This window comes from Marmota marmota, unplaced genomic scaffold (genome assembly GCF_001458135.2).
Source record: "Marmota marmota marmota unplaced genomic scaffold, marMar, whole genome shotgun sequence".
NCBI classification, from domain to species: Eukaryota; Metazoa; Chordata; class Mammalia; order Rodentia; family Sciuridae; genus Marmota; species Marmota marmota.
This window is the reverse complement of record NW_026000164.1, coordinates 17,619,567-17,642,334: the sequence shown is the minus strand read 5'-3', so window position 1 is coordinate 17,642,334 and position 22,768 is coordinate 17,619,567. Positions and strand designations below refer to the sequence as shown.

At 39.2% G+C, this 22,768-nt stretch overlaps 1 protein-coding gene across 4 annotated transcripts in view; it reads right to left on the bottom strand.

Moving 5' to 3' along the window:
* Chchd3 (coiled-coil-helix-coiled-coil-helix domain containing 3) overlaps positions 1–22,768 on the bottom strand; it is a 271,550-nt gene that overhangs the window by 52,871 nt on the left and 195,911 nt on the right. For all 4 annotated transcript variants that reach the window (XM_048786916.1, XM_048786915.1, XM_015493822.2 and 1 more), the window contains one exon: positions 2,591–2,661. In XM_048786916.1, the coding sequence (XP_048642873.1) occupies positions 2,591–2,661 (71 nt within the window). The remainder of the gene's footprint in view (positions 1–2,590; positions 2,662–22,768) is intronic.

Genomic DNA, 22,768 nt, shown 5'->3' with positions numbered 1-22,768 from the left:
TCTACGCAGACACTATGGATTGAATTGTGTCTTTCCTTCCAGTTCATATGCTTATGCCCTGTACCTAAAAATGTGACTATTTGAAGAGTCTTTAAAGAATTAATGTAAGTTAAAATGAGCTCATAAGGGTGGACTGTAGTCCACTATTATCCTTCTGAAAAAAATAAAAAGAACAGAACATAGACATTCACAGAGGGAAGCCACACAGGGAAAAGAGAGCCATGGACAAGCTCTGCAGAGAGGACTCAGAAAAAATCCAACCTTGCCAACACTTAGATCTCAGACCTCTAGCCTCCAGACTTGTGAGAAAACAAATGTGTTACTGAAGTTACCCAGTCTGTGGTACTCTGCAGCCTGGCAAGCTAATGTACCAATCAAGCTCTAATTCACATCCGTGGAAGTCAGATTTTTATTGCTGTGACCAAAATGCCTGACATGAAACTATCTGAAAGGAGGAAGGATCTATTTTGGCTCATGGTCTCCGAGGTTTCAGTCCATGGTCAGACGACTCCATCGCTTTGGGCCTAAGGTGAGGCAGAACGTCATGGAGGAAGGGCACAGTGGAAGAAAGTTGCTCAGTTCATGGCAGCTGGGAAGCAAGAAAGAGGGGAGCCGGGAAAAAACATCGTCCCCAAGGGCACACCCCCGCAGGGCCTACTCCTCCAGCCATACTCTACCTCCCTACCTTCTCACCACCTCCTGGTAGTCGCTGTAAATTATTAATCCATCAGATAGATTAATCCACTGATAGGTCAAAGCCCTCGTGATCCAATCATTTTCTAAAAGCCCCGCCTCTGAACATTGGTGCACTTGGACCAAGTCTCAACACACGACCTTTGGGGGACATTTGAGATTCAAACCACAGGATGTCCAATCTTTCAGTGACTGCTGCTGCTGCACCAGCTCTCTTCTCTTTCACTGGCAGAGCCCTCCCACGTGGCACTCCTGGCTCTCATTTCTCATACCTCCAACCAAACTCACCTCCAGGGTCAGACGACCCTTCCTACAGGAACACAGACATCAGGGCACTCACCAAGCAAACTCTTTTCAGTACTTTCTGCTAAAAGAAGACCAAATTCCTAGCCCAGCAGCTAATGAATGACCCTAGTGACCTCGCCAGTTGTATCTTGACTGATCTCTCAGAGTCACACCATTGATCTTCACTAAAGTTGTCACCTATCAACTATAGAGTGTGATTTTCCTCCTGAATATCTTTCTCTTCTACCTACTCAATACTTTTTTTTCAAGCCTCACCAAATACCATCTTCTTTATGAAGACTTCATAGATCATTGTAGTTAGAATCGATCTCTGATTTATCTCAAATTTTAGTTATTTTCATAGTTATGATCTTATTATAATGAAGAAATACATAGGGTGAAAAGTCAAAGGTTCTCATAGCACACAGTTTAAAAGATATTACAAAATTTAAAAATTATATTGAATATGTTTTCTTTCTTTCTTTTGGTAGTAGTGCTGGGGATTAAATGTAGGGCTTCATTCATGCTGGGCAAGTGATCTACCACTCAGCTATACCCCCACCTCTAGAGACCTTTTAATATCAAATCTATACCCAATTCTATATCCAAATTCTTAAGATCTCACATTAACCTTTAAGGGTGGTATTTGTGATGCAGTCTTCTCCCTACTACTGCTAAAAGAGATAATTTACTAAGGAAGACTAAAGATTTTTATCTGTTTAAATATACCTCAAAGCACCTTTTAAAAGCAAATCTAGTTTTAATCAACATTAAAGTAACACTAATATCCATTACCACAGAAACTGTACTGTTGCAGAATCTAATAACTCCACCTTAGGGTTTAATCATTTTATCAGATACTTATAAACATGTGCAAGGAAGGAGGTCAGAGCCCAATGCAATCTTTCAACTAAACCTGTCACAACACCTTTTTTGCTTCACTGATTTGCACATGAGCTACTAACAGGTTTATACAATGGAGTCATTTATACACTTAGGATAATCTGAATGATGTCTTCTTACCTACTGTGAGAACTGGTAGTAAAGAGAACATATAAGGCTATGGGTCATGGACCCTTTGATCCATCAATTACAGAACATTCATTTAGACATCCCAAGGATTACTAGAGGTAGCAATTTAATATCACCTTCATCATCAAGGGCAAGGTAAAATCTATGATTTAAATGCTTTCAAGGTACATGTAAAAAAATAAAAATAGTTTAAATATGAGAAAGGCGTATATCCAAATTTGGACATGCCTATCACTTTACTACACAAAAATGAATGGCTTCCATTAATAGAGGTAGCAATTTAACATCAATTTAAGGCGTTCTACCTTAAATATTATTCCCAATGAAAACTGTATCACCATTGCTTTTGATTTCCCCTTAGTTTACAGAATGGATGGAGGTGTAAGAAGCTTTCATCAAGTGCCTTCAGTTGTACCTGAATTCAAGAACAGCAGATAACAAGACCCATCTTGCACACTCCCACACACTTTTGAGTATTCAAGAGTGCTACCTAACAAACTATCTTCTGTTCAAACAGCAATGAAATTATTCTTTCATCCTGTTAAGAATAGTAAATGATCACACAGGATTAAAAACTTACTTGAACTTCGCTTCTACCTCTTCAGCAGCTTTCTGATATTGCTCAGTGGTGACTTTGTAGAACTCTGAGCTCTGTGGACAAAGATGGATAATAGAGTGTTCATTACCCAGGAGGACAAATTGTGTGAAAGACTTACAATTTCCCCAAACAAAAACAAATCATAAAACCTTATTTCAGCTGCTGAAGTATAGAAGGATTTCTTGTACTAAGTTTCATGGATACTTTTAGAAATGCATGGAAGGCTATTTGTTTAAATAACATACTGGTTGATATATGGATTTCAATTACAGAACCAAATTTCATAGTTATAATTTGTCATTATTTAATCCCCATGAGAAAATTCCTAGCATATTTTTGAAAGACTACTTAGATCTGTCATATTTGGAATCTACCATGGCAAGATCAAAGGACGTTTGAGATGAAATTTGCCTATTATTCCATCAGAGTTCCAACTAGGATGTTAGAGGATTATTTCTTTTACACAACATTTTGGCCTCAAAGTGAATTCTTTATGAATAAATTTTTTTTCAATCACCTCCATATGACCAAAAGAGCATCGACATTCAGAACCATCATTAGGAATGAGAGGGCAGACTTAGGTAACATTAATTTAAAAAATGTTTCCTCTTATATGAACATGTAAGCAACACAAACCAAATTGCAATGGTAAAACAATGCCTTTCCTAGGGCAGCTGACTAGCTACTTTGAAACCAATCTTACCAATCTTAGAGGGTGGCCTAAATGACCCCACCAGCCCTCAGACTCAATGAAATATCCTGCCAAATACACGGCAGTGCTAAAGAACACAGTACAATACAGTGGTATATTGTGTGCCTTCATTCCTTAATCACTCAGGTTTCACATGCATGGCTTGGGGTAGATTATTTTTTAATAAATCATTGTTGGTTGGTGAGAAAATGAAAATGAAATCCACTTCACACCAGCGACCCCTTTGCATTTAACAATCTGGGTTGTCCAATGACAGTCACATCCAGGTTTCTAGGATGTAGATAAAATCAATAGGTATGTGATTAGACAGCAGATGCAGGGTGGCTGGAGCCATAGACAGGTCACCATTTGAGATGATGAATGGCTTTCTATCAACCTATAGTCCCCTACGATGCTAACATTTACTATAATCTTATTTGGGTTACGATTTATCTTTCTTGCACCTGATCAATAAAGATGAACAGAACAGTTGTAAGGATCGATTGTAATTTTTTATCATTTTCAAGCACAAAGGTGCATTTCTGACATGAAGACAATATTCGAAGTATACTGCTTCTGCATTTTTAAAAATTGCAATTTGAGTGATCAACTGCACCAGTCTATATGCTGAGAGGTTTTAATTCATCTGTTGGTCTAAAGCTATCAAAAAGTCATTTGTCTTCTCAGATATTTTAACTTCAGGTTATGTCACATTTTCCTATCTGTTTCACTTATAAGGTTTTTTTTCCTTTAAGATACACACCAGTCATGACATGTTCTTTTGCAATGTTTGATTTAAGCTTTCTTTTGAACTTTTTTTTTTTTTTTTAAACAATGAGGGTAGCAAAAAAAGGCAGTTACTAATCTATCACTAACAATGACAAGGAACTCTCAAATTACTATGATTAACTGTCAAGTGGGCATTATGTTACTGAATTATCTATTAAAATGCTGGCAAAGCAATAACATCTTGATTAATACTTTCACTTATTTTAAGAAACTATAACATCTGGACAGAATGGGGTTGAAAGATCTGGTTTCTGGTTCTTTTCTGTGACCTTGAGTAGGTCTTTCTCCCCCACCCTCACCTCACTTCCTTTCCAGGGTTCTTAACCTGTAAATATGGATGGTAATATTAGCCCTGCTTATCTCTATCCAAACTGTTGTAGAAATCAAATAACATAAACAAGAAAGCTGTGAAAACTGTTAACTGCTTTTGCAGAGTAAGATCAACATCCAAATAAAATAATTTTACAAGAAAATAACTACTTTGGGTAATTCCACTCTGGATACAGATTCTAACTGACCAAAAAGTAAATATGACATTTCTAACAAGAATGATGCACAGAGCAAGGGTTTCCATAATAAGGTGAGCTCTCCTCTTGTTCCATTATGCCAAATGCAGGTAATTATTACTGAATGTGTCAAAATTTCCCCTAGGATGTTAAAACACAAAAGACCAGTATACCCATAGCCTGCAAACTTAGCATATAATCTCAAATTAAAGTTTTAGACTTTATTTAGGCTCCATTTTTCAACCTCAGTGACCAGTTTCCCATGCCGCATAAATCTTCCTCACAATGAGAATTCCTCAGGAGGCAGCACCAAATGAATAAAATTCTAAGGGAATAAACAGAAACATACTCAAGACACGTAGGCAGACAGTGTCTGATCCACTCAAATAATTTCTTATTCATTCAACATTAGGTCCTTATTATCCAAATAACATCCATTTTGGGAAATTAAACCCTGAACAAGTTTTTCCATCTTATATGAGACGAAAGAAAAACAATCATAATGAAAGGCCAGAGGGGCCAAGTTAAAAATTACAGATGGTGTTTTTCAAGTTCAGAAAGAACAGAGATCTTCTTTGGCCCCAGAAAACACTTTAGAAGCACCACCTATTCAAAATGAAAAGACCCCAAACATAGTGCCAATGGGAGAATGGATAAATTTGCACAGTGAAAATTTGTAGAGAAAAGGAATCAAATATGTGTATGTGTGTATATATATGTGTGTGTATACAGATATTTTATATACATAATATAAGTATATATACACACACACAGGGTGAATTGAAGAAATATGGTAGGATGCAATCTATGTCAAGTTTAGAAAAGTGCAAAATAAAACACAAGGATACTAATGACAAATTTCACTGGCTATCTCCAAGTTGTATGGTAGTGGTAGAAGGGGACCAGAAGGGCAGACTGCTATGAAGGAAACACAGGGTGGGTTTCACTACAGCATCATAACATCCCTAAAATGAGGTATTGGTGCAGCTAGTGGTTACACTGGTTTTAAACATTTTATAATACATAAATAATTTGTCTTAACCCACCCCTGCCAGCCACAAAGGAGCTAATAACAGCAGCAAATGATTAACTAGACTACAATATAAAAAGCTGGAAAAAGATAGATGCTGAAGACGTTGGCAGTACAGAGATTTTATATGTTCTTGAAAACTAAGCCACTGGGTGCACATTAAGAAACAAATGTATTTTTTTCCAGCTTTTCATTGTGAAATAATTTTAGACTTACAGAAAAGGGGCAAAAAATAGTAGCGGGTCCCTACGTATCATTCAGCTTTCCCTCATGCCAGCATCTCAGTCATACTACAATGACCTAGAGTGATAACAATGAAACATACTTGAACTAGTAGTTGTAGTATCTGGTATGCACTAAACCTCAGACTCTGGAGTTTTCCATTAGTGCTCCTCTTCTATTCTGGGATCTAATCCTGGATCCTGGTTAGCATGAAGTTGTCTTGGCTCCTCAGTCTCCTCTAACCTGTGGCAGTTCTCAGTCTTTTCTTATCTTGGCACTTCTGAAGAATATGGGTCTGGTTATTTTGTAGAATGTTTTGCAATTTAGACTTGTCTGAGGTTTCCTTATGGTTCGGCCGAGTTCAAGCATGCTAGGGAAGAATACCACAGAAGGAATGTGCCCTTCAGGGGCTCCATGATGTCACAGATCTTTTTACTGATGTTGACCTTAATCACTTGATTATGGTGGTGTCCACAGGGTTTTTCCACAGCAAAGTTACAATTTTTCCTTTGATATCTTGCAGGAGATACTTTGAGACTGTGTAAATATCCTGAGGCTCCTCAAGGTTTTGTCCATCACTTTTCTGTACCCACCAGTAAATCCTGCCTACAACCACAATGATCCCGTAGCGTTCTGATGGTGCATATTCTTTTGTGGTTCTGGGGATGGAACCCAGGGCCTTACGTATGCTAGACAAGCACTCTACCACTGAGCTACATCCCCAGCCTGTGCACTTATTTTTAAGTAACATCACTGCATACCTTATTGATATATAATGACAGATCTTCATTTACTTTTTTACTTGATAATGAAAGCTATGTAGCTGTATAGGAAGTCTTTAGAAATAAAATTTTCCAAGAGTGGGTAGCCGTCCTAATGATCTCTACAGTGTGATTATATATTATGGAATGGGAGATAAAGGGGGCCCAACTCTTGCCCTACTGTATTGTGAAGCTTTGAGTAAAGGCTTATGGACCAACTGCGTTAGGGGTACTTTTGGACCTTACCAAACTGCAGTCCTGGGTAACACCCTCAATCTCTGGGGCCAAGAAGTTGCATTTTTAAATATTTCAGATGATTCTCAATACCCACTAAATCTGACAACTAATGGGCTTTCAGAACAATGAAAGAAGAATGTACTGTTTAACTTGCCATTCATAGTGAAAAATAATCTGTGTTCCTGAAGAATGATGGCAAACATCACTTTCCATAATTAAATATAGCTATAATCTTTACAAAGTTGTTCCAAATTAGTGATTCTGCCAGCATTGTCTGCAAATCACTAGTGGACCCCAAACTGCTCCAAGAGCTCTAGCTTCACACATTGCCTAGCAACGCTGCAATGTTGCTACCCTGAATGGAGAGGAAGGAGAAGTATAATAATTTTCAGAAAGGTTGCTTTTGTTATCTCTGTTGTCTTGAGTTGGTAACAGGTGGTAATGCTGCTATGTTTTTTATTAATTACAGATTACTGTTACTTTAAATTCATCATTGTAACTAAGTTTGTTATTTGGTTAACCCTACAATCTGTAGTAACATATAATTACACCAAGTGTATTTTATCTAATCATTTTATAATAGCTGAATATGGTTCAAATAAGTAACATCCACATTCTCATTTCTAAATTAGTTACATGTGTATTTCCTTCAAACTTGGCTGATACATAAAGTCCTTTTTATTGTATGGGTGGGGGTAAAATCCTGGTAAGATGTCTTTAAAAAGAGAGCCAAAAAGAACAGGTAGAGAAAGGTGTTCATGACCTTGCAAGGTCGTCTTTCGATGAATGATTATTGCTTTGCATAAAGGCTTATCACTTCTGTCTGTAAAGACCTCGACAACCTAAAATTAAAAATATCTCCACTCATATTTGTTCTGTGTAGTCTCCTGCCCCATCAACCACAGGAAAAATTCTTGACATGATTTGCCGGGTGGAAGTACAAATTCATGGCAGGTAAATGTGATTTAAATCAAATACTAAAGGTCCGATTTATTAATTTCTTCCTTTAAGACAGAAACTTTTATTGATAAAAGCATAAAACATGTTTCCCACCAAGACTTTCTTCGAGAGGTAGATCTCATAAATTCAAAGTAGATGATAGTATCTTTTAGCACTCTTAAAAGTCTGATAAAGGCTATCTTTCTTTATCAAGTGTAATGAGTTCCTGGAAGGTGAATGATCTAAAAAATAACAATATAATTCTTCATATTTGGGAGATATTTCTGTCACCTATGTTAGAGGACAAGGCATTACTGGAAACAACAGGTATTTTTATTTTCTATGTAAAACATCTTCTAACCTGAGGCACCAGCAATCAATTACTGGAAACAGGAGCAGCAAGCTGAGTGGGGACATTGTTCCATTGTACAGAACTTTTAAGTGTTTCATTTAGAACATGAAACATACGTTGCCCACTGCATTTTGCACTGCGCAGTAGAGCACTATGGTTAAGGACACGGACTTCTGGGGTCACGTTGCCAAACCTTGGTTCCACTCCTGTGGAATTGAATAAGTTACTAAACCTCAAAAACTTGCCTCCCATATGTAAAACAGGGTCAGTAACATCAATTGCCTGGTAGGATTCTTTGGATATTAAATAAGATAGTACAAGAAACTAATATACTTTTTTCCAAGGGACATTTTTAAAATATTTAGAAAAGAACAAAGTCTTTCCTTCTATTAAACCAAGCATTACATTCAGTGTGGAAATGTGAAGGCGATGGCTAGTCATTGTGGGAATGTTAATAGTTATGGGGCTAACCAACTAGCCATGTAAAAATCAGACCAATAATTTTTGACCTTGTCACCAATGAAATCCAATGAACTAAATGAAATAGCAAAAGTACTTTAGTGCCAGGACTTTCCACAGCTTTAACTCTTGCTCTGCATTGTAAAACTCCGAGTAGTATTGTTCATAAGGATTCCCAAACTGATTGCTCCTGGAAACCTTTGACTATGATGCATCTTTTCTTAATTAATTAATTAATTTTAATTAGGTATCTATGACAGCAGAATGCATTTTGATTCATTGTACACAATTGCAGCACCACTTTTCATTTCTCTGGCTGCACACTATGTAGCGTCACACCATGTGTGCAGTCATACATGTACCTAGGGTAATGATGTCCATTTCTCATCCACCATATTTCCTGCCTCCATGCACCCTCCCTTCCCTCCTCCCATTTGCCCAATCAAAGTTCCTCCAGTTTTCCCAAGCCTCCTCCCTCCCTATTATGGACTAGCATTCACTTATCTTGAGGGAATAGAATCCCCTGTAATGGTCCATGAGAAATGCTGAATTAAAGAAAAGTCCAAATATTATTTCAATCCTGCACTTTTTGACACACTACTTTTCTTTTCTCAAAGCAATATTTTCTTATGGATTACTTTAAAACTAATGTTAAGAAATGAGAAACAAATAAGAAAGGAGAAGAAACTGACAATATCGAAAAATGATTCAAAACTGATGACTGATGCTATCACCTTTTATTCAAAGAACATGCTATTATTGCCAAGAGTTTTTAAAATGTGAGACGAAATCCTTTCAAGAAAATTGTTGCTGTACCTGCCTCATGTTCTCTCGAGTCCTGTGGTAGATTACAAAAATAGCCAAAATTTCTTATTCCTTTCTGTATTCATGTCCCTTGGCTCTTGGCATGAAAGGTAAGGTCTGTTTCCCCACCCCTTCAATCTGGGCTGTTCAGTGACTTCTCTGGACAACAGAAGGGAATGGAAGTAGCAATGAGCCAGTTACAAACCTGGGCTTCTGTCTTGGAACCCTGCCTAGGTGCCACATCAATAAGTCCAGGGAAGCCTACTGAAGTACCCAGGCCATCCTAGTCCAGCCAAACCTCTGCCATCTCAGAAGGAGAGAGCCCACACTGCCCAGATGACACCAGCTGAACAGATGACCTGCAGAATCAGGAGGTAAATACACAGTGAGTGTTTTAAGCCTTTAGTTTTGGGGCAGTTTGTTATATAGAAAAAGTCACTGATTCATGTCCTTTCACTGTGTTCTCATAAAGAACACAGACTTTTACTGAAGCACTTACCACACTAGACCAACAATATGTGTTTCCATATGGTCTCTAACTATCCATAAGAAACCCAAGGCGGGTATCTTGTCCTATTCATCTTAACACTTAGAGCACTTAGCAAGATACATGGCACATAAAACTCACTGAAATAATGTTAGAGTGGCAGCAGTAATCCTGAATTGCACTTCAACTTTGGCTCTTATTTAAAACAGGATGGGACAGGGAGACAAGTCTTATGTAAATATAATACTGTCATAACAAGAATAAGATGAAATACTCTATTTATTGGGTCTCCTAGATGGATAATACTTCAACCTGCAGTGCCACATGTATGTACACACACACCCACATACACACACACAAAGGGCATGGATGTTGCTTAAGACTGTTCAATTATAGCAACAGTATAGTCAGAGCCGCAAACAGTACCTCTGGCTAAACCGGTAAAGCAATTAGTTTTTTCATGTAATAAGAAGTTTGGATGTTGGAAACCGAGGACTGAAGTGGCTGCCCAGCTGCGACATCATTTCACTGGGTTGTTTTCTCTATTCCTTTCTAGTCTCCCTTAGCATTTAGCTTTGTCCACATGGTCTCAAGATAAGTTACGGTCCCTCCTGTCCCCCATTAATATATCCATGCTCTAAAGGAGGAAGAAAGGAAAGGTAGAGAGGGGGAAGAGAAGTCCTCTCCAGAAGTTTCCGCTTAACATCTCTTTGGCCAGAATTATAGACCATGCACAATGCTGGCTGCAAAAGAGGCTGGGAAATTCAGTATTTTTGCTTTCCTACTTTAAGGGTAAAGAAAGAGAAGAAGGAATTTGCAGAGTTTTATTGAGCCAATTTATCATACCTGCCACAGAGAGTTGAGGCAACAGCACAAAAGCATGTACAGAACCGTATGGGTAATTTAAGACGCAGGATTTCCAATGTCCCTTCAATTCCTAATCTGGGGTATGTGTGGGGACTCACCCATCTGATACCCAAGAACAAAGTCTTAGACAGTGTTGGAAGGAAATGGAAATCAAGAAGAGTGGGCATCGTTCCCAAGTTTCCTTGGCTGGCTGCAGCCCAAGTTTGTGAATGCGTGATACACTGCCATTTTCCATTTTCAGAATGTCTCTCTTTTAAAAGTATATATTAAAATGCACACACACAGATACACGTTATTGCTAGATTTGAAAAGTGTTTTCAAGTTCTAAATTAGATCAAAAGAAAACATGCACACATGCAGTGTTCTTGCAATCTTTTCTTGGATTCTGAATCTTATTTCTGCTCCCTTGTAGCTACTATGATAGCACCTATTGTGTATAAGAAAAGAACAAATCGAAAAGTCATAAGAAAAATTTGTTAATTAGCCCTTGGCAGTTCTTTAACAAAATGCTTCATAAAGAGATTAGGGCCTAAGTAGATAACACACCAGAGCCAAGGTATAATTTAAATTCTGGTGGCCTGAAACCATTTCGTAGAGGAGAAAACATTCCTCCTCACTGTCCACTCAAGGACTGTGCAACTCCATTGTTTATTTAGCCCAAAATGAACAGCAGAAGAAACAAGTCTGTTCCTGAATACGATCAGTCCAGCCGTAGGTGTGGTTTTCCTCTTTGTAAGTAAATCTACAACTTCAGCTAAACACTACAGGTCTCAACATACCCAATACACATGTCACTTGATGTGGTTTGCCAATTCAAACAAAGGTCCCGGACTCAAACACCAATGCCAACAAGAGAGTTCCTAGGTCCAAATCAGTCTTGTTTATATGTTTTGTGATAACACTCCCCTAAGAAGTAGGTTATAACACATGATACAGGTACATGTTTCCTCCAGGGTGGAAGCAAGCATTTAGGAACCCAACTTAATGCTCCATCAACTGTAACTCAGACACAATTCCAGTCACGGAAGCCCTGAAACAGTTATTTATTTAATGGCATCAGGTGGCCCAAAAGAGTTCGTGCCTTATCCACCATCCTGTCCGAATTACACAGAATCCAAAGACTGACTTTGCAACATAACTACATTTATAGCTCAACAATTTTAAGAGCTATCGATTTAAAAGAAAAAAAATCACTAATGGTCCAAATTTAGTTTATCTAGTGGTTTCAGTATTTCTCCTGAAAAACCTTTTATCGGAAAACTTAATGGCTGGTGTGAGTTTCGCCTCTCTCTGTTTCCCTGTTGTAGTCTGTTAGAGTTGGGCAAGAGAAGAGTGGGATCTGAAATTCTCAGTAAGAGAAGGGTCCTTTGAATAGAGTAGCTGGCATCTTAAAGGACCTTTTACTAGGGGAACTTTTAAAAGCCAGGGCCCTGGTTGCATTGTCTTCTTTCATGCCCTTCTTGCCCTTGTACCTGCTGTCCCCAGGACAAAGCTCATTGAAACAGCTTGCAAATTGCCGACACGGGCTCAGATTCATGGTATATCAGATCTAGTATTCTGCATCTAAAAGTACACCAAGCAAGGAATGGTTTGGGCTATTTAAACTGAGTCTCACTTTTTTTTTAACATCTAAAATGAGGTGTGATTCCATCAACGGGACAATAGAAGTTCACTGGTTGGCACATAGCCTGAGTTCTCCTTGCAGAAAGCAGAGGTTCTCAGTTACAACACCCCCAGCACTCTAAGAGCCTGAATTTCCACTAATTTACCTGCAAACTACGCATGAACCTGAAACGTAGTAGCTGAGTAGATGGTTTCACACTGCGCCTCTAACAACCAGCTTTGCTATTTGTTTTGTTGTTAATATTAAACTCAAAAGGCTATGTATTTATCTTTAGGATTGCTAAATTTCTGCTAATAACCATTTGTGAATATTCATCAGTATATCTTAGTTTTCTCAGCCCTATTCTTTTTTCAAATTTGTTTCACTAGTGATCAATACCAAATGACTAACACTTTCTATTGATTCAAAAATCGTATCACATTCTAAAGACAAATGAAGATTCCAAGTAGGAAAAAAAGAATCTCATCCCAACATCTCTCCTTCCTTTTTAGATAATCCTGGCTTTAAGCTGGATACAGTCAACTAAAGTAAACTATCATGCTTGCTCCCAATTAGGCTGAGCTGTAAGCAGAATTGTTCTGTGAGACTTCCAGGTAGGCTGCATAAAGAGAGTTGACAGGGTATCTTTTTAGGTTATTTGCATTACCCCTCCCAACCCCCACACCCACTACCCCAGCCTTCCTTTTGCAATGTAGGTGTGATGGCTTGAGCTCCAGCAGCCATCTTGGAATGTGAGATTAAAGAGGGAAACTGTTAGGGTACAGAGTGAACAATAAGGGGGTTCTGATGACACCAAAGCTACCAGGTCAGTCCTGAGTTGCTCACCTTTAGACTTTTATTAAATAAGAGAAAAATAAACTTCTTTTTAAATTAAGCCATTCTATTTTTTATGATATACGGAGTCCAACTAATCAGGCACAGTCCTTCTTGAAGCGCTGAGATGTTTGCTTTTCATACGCCTCATGAATAACTTCAATAAAGCCAAATGCAGCGACACCCTGGGACAGCTCTCCTTTGCAGTAGTACTTTGCTTCCACTTGTCAGAAATTTCCTTTTCCTTCTGCCTCTGTCCTTCTCCAACCAAGAACAGGGAGTATTAGAAAAAAAAATTTCCCATGTTTCTCATGTTTAACTCCAGCATCAAATCTCATCATCTCGAAAAAGCCACATCTTGTGAAAAGCCCATTGTCTCCTGGGTACCTGGGCAAAAATTAATAAACTGCTTTTGTAATTACTCTTTTGCTCCATCTTTACCATTTCTCATAAAAGCAACAGAGCTATTCAGAGCTGCTGCTGGCATTTCCAGTTTTATTCCAGGAGCTTTAGAAACTTCACTAATTAGAGTCTCAGGTTTCTTTTCCTTGACTTAGTTTTCTAATTAAAATAGGAACCCCAGATTCGCTGGCAGCCTTGCCACTACGCAAGGATAACCTTAGCTAAGGCATCCCATCCTCAGTTTCTTCATCTGGGAAATTTAAAAAAATACAGCTGCACCCAAAACTCGCAGGGCAGCCTGCGTTTCCTTTCATTTGTTCACCTCTCCATGCCCCACGTACTGAAGGTCGTGCCAGTTATGAGGCCAGGAACCGGGAATATAGTGAGCAAACAGAGACGTGGCCCTGCTTTCATGGAGCTGATGGCATAATAGCAGAGACAGGCATAAACTTTAAAATCATAAATAAATGTGTAATTAGTAAAGTATCACAGCGCCCTAGAATGGCTATGTAGAAGTTTTTATTTCTAGGAAGGGGTTTTTCTAATGAGTCTCTAAAGCCCTATATTTCTCTAAAGTACCTGACTGCCTTTCATATTTAGCTCTTGACTTAGCTATGATTTCATTTCCTCTTTATTTCTCTGGTTATTTCTGTGAGACACCCAGAGGCTACATCTCTGCGTTCTCTCTCTTAAAAGTTATTCTGACCTCTTTTAAGGATAAAGATCTAGTGATGTACACCTGTAATCCCACCTACTCAGGAGGCCAAGGCAGGATGATTGCAAGTTCAAGGCTAGACTGGGCAACTATGCAAGACCCTGCCTCAAAAGAATGATTTAAAAAAAAATAAAAGGAAGGGCTGGGGGTTGTGGCTCAGTGGCAGAGCACTCGCCTCGCACATGTGAGGCACTGGGTTCGATCCTCAGTACCGCATAAAAATAAACAAAGAAAAGATATTGTGTACAGGTATAACTAAAAAAATTAAAAAAAATAAAATAAAAGGGAAAAGGTCTGGGGATGTATCTCAGTGGCAGAGCACTTGCTGACATGTCTAACCCCCAGTACTAGAAAAAAAAGAAAGGAAAAAAAAGAGAGAGAAAGAGAGAGAGCGAGAAGAAAAAAAATGAGATCTACTTGTCTTAATATGGAAAATATGTGAACAAAGCTGCAAAACACTTTGAAGAGTGTTCCTGAAGGTGACTGGCATGTATTCAGCACACCGATACCCAGGAATGTCCTGCGATGAACGATTTGTATGGAGGAGATACTTTTCTTTCTCATTTAATAGCCTTCTGAAACAACTTAAGGTTTTAGCATGGCCTTACCTAATTTTTATAAGAAAACTGATTATATCTTAATTTCCATGAGGCATCACTCCACAATCCTTATGCAAGGAAGTTAACTGCTCTACATAGAACTGGGAAAGTGACTGGTCCTTTTCCACCCAGCTCCCATTTTTTCATGCTTAATTGTATTTTTCTCACTATGTCCTTTTGTATTATGCCAACAAAAGGTCTTAAAGCCCTGTCTGTAGCTCTTCTCCCTGGGACAAAACAGTACCACTCTTCTACTCTCACTTTTGGACTTCTGTATCATATGCATGAGACCTTTCTGCCCACACCGTGGTTTGTGTCTCACTGTTTCTTCCACAGGGTGAGACAAAGCAATTTCAGTTACATCAGAAAGATTATCAAGAGAATTTACCAGGATGTCTTACAAGACCTGTAGGGTAACTCTTAAATTACTACATGTTACCGGTACAGAAAACTCTGCTTCTCTTGAGGGCTGTGTGATGCAACACTGTCACTCTGGAGGTCACAAGTCTTCCTTGGGAAGTGCTGGAGGAGGTGACAACACTGCATGCACATTTAACAGCAACCAGTGGGCTGCTTCACAGTGGAAGAAGCTGAGATCTCCATAGTGTCTTATCTAATTTTTATAAGAAAACTCTCAGGCTTGCTCTCCCCTGTACCAGAGCAGGTCCCTTCCCCTCTCCCGTGGGCAGGTCCTCCAGAGGTCTAACAAAGAACCTCTCCTGGAACAGTGACAATGGAGCCCTCTTGAAGACAGTGAGCTAAGAAGAAAGCCAAAAGCCACCACCCTCACTGTAGAGGAAGCAGGCAAACATTAGCTCATTTACCAGCAACTACTTAGCACTTGGGCCAATCCCAGTTGACACGGATCATCTAAGGAATTTACGGCACATGCTCACTTGGATGACCTGGCTTCCAGCCTCTCTCAGATTCTGAGGCCACCCTCAGATTCACTCATTCAAAAAGCACTGTGGTCAATGAGCTAACACGGCCAGGTGCAGGGATAGTCCCTGAAGAGGCTACGGGAGACTAATGGGGAGAGAGATGTACAGTTAACCAGGCACAGTCCACAAACATACCTGGCCTCAGTTTTTACTGTTCCATCTTTGCAAATACCATCCAACTTAGATCCATCCTATTGACAGAAAATATGATGCTATTAATCATGTAAAGAAAACACAGGCTGAAAGACTATAGGAAGACCTCTGAGGTCATTTTCTTGGAACCCAGGTGAAGAAGAGTGAAAACACCTGTCACCCTTGAGATTATTTACAGTTAATTTTCTAGAAGAGACTCATAAGCAACTGGTGGGAGAAGAATGCTTCCCAAAGCCAAAGAAAAGCAGGAATCTCTGTGCTAGGGAAGAAATGGGACATTAGAGAGGAAACGGGAGCTTGGGGTGGATAGAAAAGACAAAGCTAGCCTGCTGCCCACTTTTGCCTAAAACTTGATTTTTAAATATGTAATTTCATCAGATCTCTCTCATGAGATGAGATGGAGATATTCCACTGAGGCCCAACCCATAAGGTATTCTGATCCAGAGACTCTACTTACAAAGAACTCTCCTGAAAACTGGGCAAACTCGTCCATAGACGCCTCAGAGCTCTCCCTGCTCAGAAGTAATACCTCGCCGACACAAAGAAGGGGCTCTCAAGAAGGGTGAGTGCCACAGACAAGCTCAGATCCCAGACTCTGTGCACTTCCCTGAGGAAATAAGATGATGAGAAAATCCTGACTGACCCCAGCGGACGTTCGAGCTGTGGGTTTAATGAGGAGCGGCTCTGATGCCGCGGATAAGGTGAAGCATCCTCCAGCTTCCAGAGATAATTCCATCACCTTCTTAAAGAGTTATTTGTGTCACCTTCTAAGTAAATAACATTACTTGGTGTATAAAATAGATTTGCTCATTAACAACTCTGGTGCTCACCCTCTTTTAAAGCGTACATTGAACACGTACATTCAACAGTCTTGGGACCTGTATCTCACACCTTCATTTAATAAAGTCATAGGACTGTGCAGGGAACTGGCATGGAATGGCCGTCTGTCAGTTTCTCCTTTGTGAATCACAGGCACTGTGCACTATCAGAGGTCTAACTAAGAGAAACTCTAAGACCTCACCACAAGGACAAATTTTAAAATAATTTTATTATTTTCTAAGTAGAAATTTTACCTAACAGAAAATGCCATTCTTAAAATCTCCCAATTGGGGCCTGGAGGAGGTAAAGGTCTAGAACACAGGTACTGGCACACACGCCTCCTGATAGCAGTATTTGAAAAAATTTATGAGACAAGGACTGATACAATCATCTTATTTTACACCTATCAAACTGGTTTTCATTGGCTTTAAAAAAAAACAGATTAAGTATCAATGAGCACACAAGAAAGTGGGTTTTCTCAGAATTTACTAGTAAGAGTATAAATTGGTGCAATTTATGGCAACATTTCAAATACCTTTCAATAACATATACTCAAATTCAAAAGTTCAATTTCTAGAAACATCTGAAATAATCATGGGTATAAAATTTAACTAAAAAAGTGTTCATCACAGACTTTATTATATTGAAAAATGGAAAACAAACATTCAACCACATAGGATAGCTAAAATAGATCATCCAGATGATGGAAAGATGGGGTTGTTTAAAATTATTATTAATTTCTTCTTTTGAAGGAAAAGGAGAGGAGAAATGTTTAAATTCCTTTAAGTTTTAGCTCTTGATGAACAGATTTAAGAATGAGGATGTCATAACAATTTCTTATGTTACAAACTATACGAGCTCTTCTTCAAAACAAAAAAATAATAGCATAAGTCTGACATTTCCACCTGCTACATGTGGATCCAACCATAAGCCAATACAGACAACAATAAGGATTAATTTTTAACAAGTGGATATGGAGCATATTTATTTTAAATTATGGAGGTTAATGCTCTCGTTATTTTTGGTGTCTCTGGAATTCAGCTGCCATTTGTTAAGTGGGTCAATATTCATTCTTTTTTCAATCTAATGTTTTCAGACATCCAACTCCTACAGGGTAAGGTAGTAGTGGTAGCTGAGGGGATATTAAAAAATCAGTTATGCAATTCCAGTGATCATGATCTATCAGATGTGGTGCCTAGAAAGAGAGGGGATTTGAGATTCCTCCTTGCCAAGTAAACACAATTCCATCAGAGCAAGAGTCGAGGCTATTAGGAGGTGGCTGGAGACTTGGGCTCCCCTAAAGCAAATATTATCAGTAATCAATCATTTCTCCTATTTATCTCTTTTGATTTCATGATTAAAACCAGCTGAGGAGGGAGTAAGGCTAGGTGCTACTGTCTTCATTTTTCCCTGCCGGGAACAGTGTGCATAACTGAGGCTGTACGTTTCCTTGGTGTCCCATGGGTATTAAGTGCTAGAACCAAAGGAATCTAGATCTTATACTCTAAGTCCAGAAACAGAAGGCCTTAGGTGTTGAGATTTAGAAATATTTTAGCAATGGATGGTGTCCAACTGAGTGCCTGACAAAATTCATGCTTTTCTTTAACTATGAGGTCTTAAATTTATTTATTAACAGTCACAGAAGAAATGAACTGCAACATGAAAGGAAAGATCCACCCCAGATGATACACCTCGAGTTTTAATTTTCTTTCCTGGATTTGAGCATAAACTCAGGTCTTAATAATTGTGACGTGGTTTTCCCTAGTGCTTGCAAAGGTATGAAACCACACAGGTGAATAGAAAAATCAGTCTTAATTTAAGGGTTAAAAATTTCAGATATAAAATGGAGAAAGATTTCAAAAGTGGCAAGGAGATCACCTATCCCTTTCAAAGATGTGTTTATCTTTTTGTATTTCAAAGGAAAGGCCTTTTGAAAGATTTGGCATAGAAATATGCATGTGAATAGAAGCACATTGAAAAGTCTTAGCTTTCAGATATAATGGCTCTCGGTTAGAAAGCACTGTGCAGGATTCCTGACTCTCTAAGGTGCATTTCATATGCTGCCAAGTACACCAAGGGCCCTGCAGTATCGCCTCTGTCCAGCTTCCATCTGATGGCTCATTAGCATTTTCCTGAATTATGACCCCAAACCTTACTGCTGCTTAAAAGTGCCACCCCTCCACTCAGAAGTGCACTCCTTCATATGGCACCAAATACCACAGAATGTGTCATATTTCTTTTTTCTTTTTTTAAAAGGAGGGTGGGGTAGGATGGGTGGAATGGGGAGAAAAAGATAATTATGGAGGACACAATAAGCAAATCTGATAGTCTTCTAGAAATATTCATGAAAATCTGTCCCTGAAAACGGCTGGTATTTGGTAGCCAATCTTTTCCACATGACTCTTCAGAGAAATGTTCTTAGAAAGATCCCACAAAAGGGTGATAACAAAATGCATCTCATCAAATGATCTTTCATTCTGGCACAATGTCGCTCTCTCACATTTTCCATGTGGGTTGCAACTCTCCTCCTTCCAAGGCCTAGCTCATTTACTCCATCTTAATTACACTGTGCATTCTGCCGAGTAGAGTCTGAGGTCTTTCAAGCAGTCCTGTAAACAAGAATGCATCCATACAGGAGGGACAAAGCATGCTGCTTCTACCTGCTCCCACAAAGGCAGATTCTGGGGATTTAGGAGGCCGAGGTCTACCAAAGTGTTTAAAGAATAGCACACTCACCCCACAGGAGAAAGGCTCTTGTGCAACTCTGCTCTGAACACATCTCAAGGGGAAGCAACTGGATCTTTATTTTTGAAAAAGGTCTTTATTAAAAAGATAAATGTAAAATATAAATGGAATCTGGGGTAAGCAATGTGAATTAGGCCCTGAAATGATTCCTTTTCTTCACATACATCCACAGAAATTACAAAGCAAAGCAAAGCAAGTCTGCAATAACCAGGCTCGATTTGAATCAGCTTATTGCCTGGTGTGACCCAAATGTAACCAGACCAAATCCATCAGCAGCTGGATATAAATGGCCTTGTGCTAGGCTTGGTTTCAACAGGCATCCCCTCTGCCTGGTGAAAGCCCTTTCTCCAACAAGAGGCAAAGTTATTAAGAAATTGTTTGTCATCTTAGATTGGACTGATCATTTGTTTCCCTGAATTCTTTTTCTCATCATTTACTCATTACACGCCTCCTCCTGATGGAAGTAGACATTTATTAGCTTCTGCATTTATTACATTGGCAAACAGAAACATTCTGCTGCATTTCCTGGGGGTTCATTCATTTATCTATCGGATAAGAGACTGAAGTTTTCTACAGGGCAGAAAAATTAAAATATCAGTCAGGTTGACAGCTGGGAAAATGAGGGTCTCTCTGCGACAAGAAGCTTGCTCAAGCTTTTGGTTTAGTGAGGAGCCGTGCTGTTATTTCACCAAGCTACCATTTCATATATAACCAAAATGGTGGCTATTAGCTAGTGAACAGGCATTTCAGATAAATAGTATACATGGCGCACTGTAAAGTATCTGAGATGCAAAGCTAATTGCTATTTTAAATGGAAAATACAACAAAATGCTTTTAAAGATCCATTTATACGGGGAGCTAGGGAAAGTATTGCCTTATTAAATCCATGAAACGGAAGCTAGACCCACTGAATTTTAAGTTGTGAAGGACCTTACAGGTCACTGAATCCTTTTGCAAGAATCTCCTTTGCACTGTCCCTGACAAGTGATCCCTCTCATTTTGCCTGAAACACTGGTGGCAACGAGGAGACTGGCAGATCTCACGGTGCAGCCTGTTTTCCAGCAGAAGACTGGCTGGCAGGGGGCACTTCCTAAAGGTGGCCTGGCTGGTGTTGCTTTGTCTAAGCCATTCAACCCCTGGGGCCTCGGGGTCTTTGTTCTTAGATATTGAAAAACCTTATGTTGAAACAACCAGAGCTGAAGGAGAGGGAAATCATTTAGAGGCTCAACTTCAGACTACGTGGCCCTGTAGTCACCTTGGATAATTCAGCTCTTCTGAGACTGTGCCCCTGCATAAGCAGAGCAGGCACATTGCTCGTGATCCTCTATGCTGAGATGCAAGGCACATCTGAACTTGCTCAAAGCTCAGCGTTCTTTAGCGTTTTTTTATTTGTTTGCTTTAGTTCTTTCTTCAGTTCCTTCCCCTCTTTCCCCCTGGCTTCCCTTCCCTCAAGCCAGCTTTCCTCTTGCCACTTCAATTCTTGACAAAAAGCAGCAGCAGTAACGCAACAGCAAGTTCTGCAGAGGCCGCAGTCGCTAACACAACTCCTCCAGCGCCCGCCTCTGCCAGCCATGCCCTGGGCATCCAGATGCTCTGACACCAACTTTTTGGGGTTTATCTCTCAGTTCAGAGAAGCATAAAAATCCCCATATTGGGCCAGATAATGGTTATACAAAGGAATTTTAATTTCTAGTCTTTTGTCCTGTGAGTTTGTACCTTAGAAAACCCCAGTCCTCCTGATAAACCATTGCTTAAAGTAGTAGTCATTTTGGTGAGGAATGGATCATAGGAGAAATGAGAGAAGGAATCAAGAAATTCCTAGAAGCCAATGAGAACAGAGATGCATCACATCAAATTCTCTAGGACAGTATGAAGGCAGTATTAAGAGGAACATTTACAGCATCGGGTGTCTACATTAAGAGAAAACAGAAAGAAACCTAATAAATAATGTCAGAGAAAAGAGCCTTTTTAACAAATGGTATTGGGAAACTGGATATCCATATGTAAAAGAATGAAACTAGATCCCTCTCTCTCATCCTGTACAAAAGTCAAATCAAAGTGTATCAAAAACCCAGGGATTAGACCAGAAACTTTGCAACTGCTAGAAGAAAACATAGGGTCACTACTCCAGCATACTGGTATAAGCATCAACTGCCTTACCAAGACCCCTAAAGCTCAAGCAATAAACCCAAGAACTAACAAGAAGGATGGCATCAAATTAAAAAGCTTCTGCATAGCAAAGGAGACATTTACGAGCATGAAGAGAGAACGCAGAGTGGGAGAAAGATCTTTGTCACTATTCCTCCAACAGAGTATTCACATCGAGAATGTATGAGCGTAAGAATTCAAAAAACTCAACCCCCAAACAACAAATAACCCAATCGATAAATGGGCAAAAGAACCAGACACTTCTCAAAAGAAGAAATAAAAACAGCCAACAAATATATGAAAAAATGTTCAATATTGCTGCCGTCAGGGAAATGCAAATCAAATTACGTTGAGATTCCACCTCACTCCAGTTAGAAAGGCAATCATTAAGAATACAAATAATAATAACTGGGTGTGATGCTGTACACCAGTAAACCCAGCAGCTCAGGAGGCTGAGACAGGAGGTTCACAAGGTCAAAGTCAGCCTCAGCAACTTAGTGAGGCCTTAAGCAACTCAACAAGACCCTGTCTCATATAAAAAATAAAAAGGGCTGGGGATGTGGCTCAGTGGCTAAATGCCTCTAGGTTCAATTCCTAGTACCAAATAAATAAATAAACAAATATGAATTTAAAAATACAAATAATAATAAATGCTGACAAGGATGTGGGGGGAAATGTACACTCATACATTGTTGGTGGGAATGCAAATTAATGCAACCACTTTGGAAAGCAGTGTGGAGATTCCTCAAAAGACTAGGAATAAAACCACCATAAGACCCAGCTAACCCATTCCTCAGTATTTATCCAAAAGAATTAAGATAAGCATTTTACAGTGTTATAGGCACATCAGTGTTTATAGCAACACAATTCACAATGGCTAAATTATAAAACCAGTTCAGGTGCACATCAACTGAATGGATAAGGAAAATGTGGCATACATATACAACGGAGTTTTACTCAGCCATAAAGAAGAATGAAATTAGGGAATTTGCCAGTAAATGGACAGAACTGAAGAACATCATGCTAAGTGAAGTAGAGGAAGCAGGGATGGGGAAAA